Source organism: Petaurus breviceps, unplaced genomic scaffold (genome assembly GCF_028583685.1).
Source record: "Petaurus breviceps papuanus isolate PSGF00001 unplaced genomic scaffold, PetGlider_PUasm1.0 90823, whole genome shotgun sequence".
In the NCBI taxonomy this organism is placed as follows: Eukaryota; Metazoa; Chordata; class Mammalia; order Diprotodontia; family Petauridae; genus Petaurus; species Petaurus breviceps.
The window spans coordinates 1,622,615-1,628,614 of NW_027187352.1; the positions used below are offsets into that span (position 1 = coordinate 1,622,615).

Here is a 6,000-nt window from a genome sequence, read left to right on the forward strand (position 1 = left end):
ATGTCCTAAGGAAGCTGAACTTCTAAAATATCTCACTTCTAAACATATATACATTTACTATACAAGTATTTAAATTCAGTTCAATAACATTCGTGAAATAACTCCAGATGAGGCATATTTACTCTTGGATTGGAAGAGACCACTACAGGTTAATGATAGAGCAATGAAATGGGATGTTAGGTAGCAGGGTGGTAGAGTGAATAGACTTGGAATCAGCAAGACATGCGTTCAAACCCTGCCTGACATATCCTAGCTGTGTGACCCCAGCCAAGTCCCTTCACATCTATGAGCCCCAGGCCACTCACTGAGATCCTAAATTACATTAGGGAGAGTAGAGACTGATAGCAGGTTTTCTACCCCTATGAAATCACAGATATAGACCAAATGAAAACATGAAGCACTGTGTTGGGGAGCTGGAAAAGTAAAGATGAAAAATGATAGCCTCGGTCTTCAAAAAACTTGCATTATAGAGGGACAATGAAAGGTATACACAGATAACAATCACAAGGTAGAATGAGATTAAATGAGGAGATTAGGTGAAGAGTATGAGAGATTCAAGATAAGACATCCAAATTTTCACTGGGAGGTCAGAGGGCATTGTATGGGAGGAGGTAGTACAAAGTTAAGCCTTGAAAAAATACAAGGATTTCACTAAGATGTCAGAAAAGTTCATTCAAGGTAAGAGGGATGGCATCTACAAATGCACAGAAGCAGGACAGTGCAGAATAAGACTGAGGAAGTGTTCATGCATGGAGTACATGAAAGAGAAGAGTGTTGTGAAATAAGGCTAGAAAGGTAGGCTGGAGCTAAGAAGGGAAGGTCCTTGAATGCCAGGTTAAAGTATCTGTATTTTATCCCACAAGCAATAGGGAGTTACTGAAAGTCTTTGAAGAAAGGAATGAGGCAATCAGGATCAACACTTAAACAGATGTGAGGACAAAAAATAGAGAAAGGAAGAAACAAGAGGCAGGGAAACCAACATAACACTGGATCTCACGTTCATATAGTTCTTTCATATTTATTACCTCATCTGAAAGAAACACTTTATCCCAGAGACCTTCACATTCAGATTTAATTATGTATTCTTGTACTCCTTCTAGATGCTTGAATTTCCTTTTTCTACCTATTTGGCTAAATTATCTAATCTCTGACTGGACAAATTCAAAACCACAATAGTCAGTTCAAATTAATGAACAAGGATTGCAAAATGAAAGTATATTAAGCTTCCCTATGAGAATGGAGAGAAAAGTACAAATTGAAAATACTTTGTAGGGTGAAACTAACAATTTTGTTATGCTAAGTTTTAGAGAAGACATTAAATGCTTCAATTTTAATTCCTGACAATAAAGACATATATCAGAAATCTCAAAAATCTTGCATAGTCTTACCTAGGCTACATAGAAAAAAAAAATGCAATCTTTTAAAAGAAAATGTCTACAGGCTACAAAATTAGTCAACTAGTCAAAATTATTCAATATTCACCTATTAGTCATTTTATGAATGCAGACACTGGTTCACATTAAACTAATACACGGGAAATGTTTTCCTTAAGAGAAAAATTCTGATAAGATGTAAGCATATTTTTAATCATGGTTTAAGCAATTATTGAGGGAAACAAATAGTATGTTAGACTAGAAAGATTGGTAGGGGAGAAAGCAATGGATTTGGAATCAGAAAAGATGCTAACTCTAATACTTACTACTATGTTACAACAAGCAAGTCATTCCATCACAGGACCAAAGAGTTAGAGCTAAAAAGGAACTTATAAACCATTAAGTCCAATCCCCTAGGAGTAGGAAGAATAGGAAGAGGATCATAATTATGATAGTAATAGTAATAATAGCTAGAATTTATATAGATTTAAAGTTCGCAAAATGGTTTACAAATATTATTTCATTTGATATTCACAATAACAACAGTAGCAAACACTTATATTATGTGCCAGGCACTGTGCTAAGCACTATCTCATTTCATGCTCACAATAACCCTGAAAGGTAGGTGCTGTTATTATCCCCATTTTATAGATGGGAAACTCAGTAAACTGAGGCAAACAGGGGTTAAGTTAACTTGCCTAGGATCACAAGCTAGTCTCATGCCAGATCCGAATTCACCTGCTTAGATGAGGAAATTGAAGCTGAGAGAGGTTAAATGATTTGGGTCCAGGGTCATCCAGCCAACAACTACCTGTCCAGTAAGTAAATGATACAAGATTGAACTCAAGTCTTCCTTACTTCAATTCTACTGTACCACCTAGCTGCCTCTATTTAAAGCCTTAATACCACCTCTAAAGCTCTATCTCTTCATCTGTAAAATTAGGGATAGCACTATTTAGAGAATCTACATCACAGAATTGCTGTAAGGATCAAAAAAGATAATGCATTTTGTACATTTTAAACAACTACATGAATGTCAGCTATTTTCATCTGACCCCTTAAAGTGAAATTATTTTTCATTTTCTATACTGATACACGATTACCTTTGTCTATTCTGTCAGTTGAAACTTCTAATAAAGTTTCTAGAATAATAACACAAGAAATAAAGACTCTCTTGTGGAATAGTCACTACTCCCTCTAAAGTTATCTAATTCCACAATGTTGCAAGATATCCAATCCCATTAATCAATGTTACCTTGACAGTGAATAGAGAGACTCTTCAACAACAAAAAAAAATACTTCTAACACTTTCAGTTTCCCTCCTGACTTAAGCATTTCCAAGATCTGAAGTCAGATTTTATTTTTTTCTTTTGGTCAAGTTTCAATGAATAATTTTTAACATTTATTTTCTGTTGATTACAAAAACATTTATCAGCAATCCCTGAAAGTGCCCACTGTGATGTACAATGATTTTGAGAATTCAACAGTTTAACAGGATTAAAGACAACAGAGTAGCTGTCTTTAAACATATATCTCAGGCATTCAGCTGAGAGACCATTTAAAATTGGAATCCCTGTTATGATGCTTGACTTTTGTTTGATTTCTTCACAAGTGCATTTATACACTGTAGCCTTCCCCCTCTAAAGAGAAGAAAAAGGTTGTATTGTGCTTGCTTCAGTTATAATTTCCAGCTGTGTCAAAGCTCCAGCAGCCGAAAAGCAGGAAATCCAAGAGGAAATTCCATCATCAGTTCCTGGGGTTTTGTAACCCAAATGTTCTTCCAAAAGGGAGATATTATAGGACTTTTAAAGGTGTCTGCTATGACCTTACCTCATATCTTCAAGCAAATCACATTCTGCCTGATGTTTGGCCTGAAGTTTTGTCATCTGTTCAACCTGAATATTTTTCAGTTCCTGTGTAACTTTCACCTAAAATACACCAGAAATTGATGTAGATAAGACAGACTGTAATATGCACAAAACAAAAAATACTAAATTATAATATTATATGCCCATCTGCCAGTTCACTAACTGACTATCTTAGCATCTCCAGAAAATAAAATGTTTTATGGACAAACTAGCCAAACAGGCCAAAGCACTGGTTTAACTAAAGGATAGATAACTAATCTCATTTAAAAGATGCCAAGTTGGGCAAGTTGGATTATCATTTGAGCAACCAGGCACCCATGTTCTCTTATATATGTAAAAGAATTTATTTTCTTTTTCTCCAAACCTAAGCAAATATGCCCATCCATGGGGGGACGGGGGGGGGGGGGGAGGATGGGAGGAGGGGGAGAGGAGGGTAAATTAAGGGAGGCTGTCCTCCCTCATATACATAACACCTAATAAATGCTAGTTACACAATCATGAAATGGGCATCGATTAAATAAATTATTCCATAATGGCTGCATGGAACAAAATGCCTGAGAATGATACACTCATCTCACTGACAGCCCATACAATCCAAATCACTCTCTCACAAAAGAAAATATATACAGAGAGGGAAGGCTAACCATTTACCCAGGGCAGTGAACGAGTATCCCGGTAACTTTAGCTGTTTATTTCAAAAGTGGTTTGTTTTGTTTTTGGTGAGCTGGGATCTGTTTGGGGGGGGGGGGGAGGGGTGTCAAAATATGTCCTTGCACTGACTTGAAGCCCATGCCGTTGGGATGAAAATTTGTCTAGCACTCTGAGAGCTATTACCCAGCTACAGTGTGTGTGTCTGTGTATCTCTCAGCCATCCCTAGCAGACAAGGGTCAAAACTGCTAAGGAAACCCGGATTTAAATCAAAATAAAATAAAAAAGGAAATGAGCACACACTAGTGAATTTGACATTAAGCAAATGTTTAGCTTCAAAAAACAAACAGCCCCGGGGGCTGGGGTTAGGGTGAAAGGGCAGCAGTTTGTGATGGGAGAAAAAGGTGGTGGACACAAACCTGACACAAACCCTTCCTTCATCCTATCCGGGACGCTCACTGCTATTGCTTCACTCAACCGGCCCTAGACTTGAAACATAACCTCAGCTCAACACACAACTTCCCCACTCCCCTACCCCCCATCTTAGTGGTAGTGGGGAACTCAGGCTGAAGCACCTTGCTCTTATGGACTCTTATGGAATAGGATCCCAGAATTTAGAAAGGTAGCACCTTTTTTTTATCAGTAGGGCAGGGATCTTAGAGGTCAACTCCCTCATTTTACAGACGAGGAAACTGAGGGCCAGAAAGGGAAAGGGACTTTTCCAAGATAACGTTACTAGGGTGTTACTATCAGTGTCAAGGGCGAAATTCAGACCCATCTCTTTTCACTCAACCACGCCTGCTCACTTGGGAAAGCCCGGTAAACCTTCATTTCTGGAGGGAGGTGGGAGGGGGGGAGGGAGGGGAAGAAGGTGAGGAGAAAAGGGGTGTGACCATTTCAACTTCTCCCCTCGGGCTCCCAGAGGAAAACCAGGCCCAGGCAAGATGTGGAGAATACAACCAAATCCTGCAAAATGGGGGGCGGCGGGAGCGGAGGGCGAAGCCTTGATGCAGACTAAACAATAATACACACACTCTCGCTCGGGTTCTGCAGAACTGCAGGGGTTTGCTCGGCTCCCAAGCACGCTCTGCCTTCGTGCACCCTGAGAATGCACTTTGCAACCTGAATGCACTCTCCTGGCGCGCGCACAACACACACACACACACACACACACATATCAGTACAACTCCTTCTGCAAACAGCGCAGGTTTCCACCTCATTCCCAAAGAGAGGGAGCCAGTGAGGGTGGAGGGGAGGTGGGCCTCGAGGGGCCCGGCGTTGCATCTGGATGAGGCGAGAGACCTACAAGCGCCTCCCTCACCCCCCAGCACCCCGGCCCCGCATCCCGGACTGCGGCGGTCAGAGAAGCCCCGAGTCTCCCGGCTGCTGCGGAAAGAGTAGATCCCGCCCGGGGCGGGGAGAAGTCGACAGCAGGGCTAGCAGCCTTTCTCCTTCGCAGCTCACAGCAGCTGCAGAGCCCGCCGCCCCCACCTCCACAGCCCCCCGCGTGCTCCCGCCTCCCGCCCCCCGCCCGGCCCCAGCCGCAGCCCCGCCGGCTCGCTCACCTTCCTTGGCGGCGGCTGCATGATGCTGGAGGGACATGAATCCTCCCCCGGCGGCGGCGGCGGCGGCGGCGGCGGCGGCAGCAGTAGCAGCGGCAGAAGGAGGAGACCGGGGAAGGGGAGGGGGAGAAGGGGAGGGGGTCAGGCCGGACCCTGCCCCGGGGTGTACGGGTATGCAGCTTTCCCGGGCAGCCTCAGAAGGAGGAGGACCCAGGGGAGGGCTGGCTGGGCCCAGTGCGTGTGTGTCTCCCAGAGTGTCTGTCTCTGTGTGCAAGGTTTCCCTGGCGGCCGCAGGAGGAGGAGACCTGGGGGAGGGCTGGGCTGGACCCCGGGCTGTGCGTGTGTGCGCGCGTGTGTGTGCCAGAGAGCGAGCTCCCGAGGAGGCGGGGACCCCGCGCGGGGCGGGGGGCTGGGGCTGGACTCTGCGAGCAACTGGGAGGGGCGGGGGGCTGGCTCTCCCCAGGAGCCGGGGAAGAAGGAACCCCGGGAGAGGGGAAAGAGGGACCCGGGGTCTGTGTGATCGAAGCTAGGCGGGAATTGCGCGGGGG

The 6,000-nt window shown here is 44.0% G+C and overlaps 1 protein-coding gene across 1 annotated transcript in view; it reads right to left on the minus strand.

The window, feature by feature from the left end:
• Positions 1–5,825, minus strand: part of FCHSD2 (FCH and double SH3 domains 2) — a 366,482-nt gene extending 360,657 nt beyond the window's left edge. The window contains exons 1-2 of the mRNA XM_069070809.1: positions 5,456–5,825; positions 3,204–3,301 (exon numbers count right to left, since the gene is read on the minus strand). Coding sequence (XP_068926910.1) covers positions 3,204–3,301; positions 5,456–5,476 — 119 coding nt within the window. The 5' untranslated portion in view covers positions 5,477–5,825. The remainder of the gene's footprint in view (positions 1–3,203; positions 3,302–5,455) is intronic.
• Between the last annotated feature and the right edge of the window lie 175 nt (positions 5,826–6,000).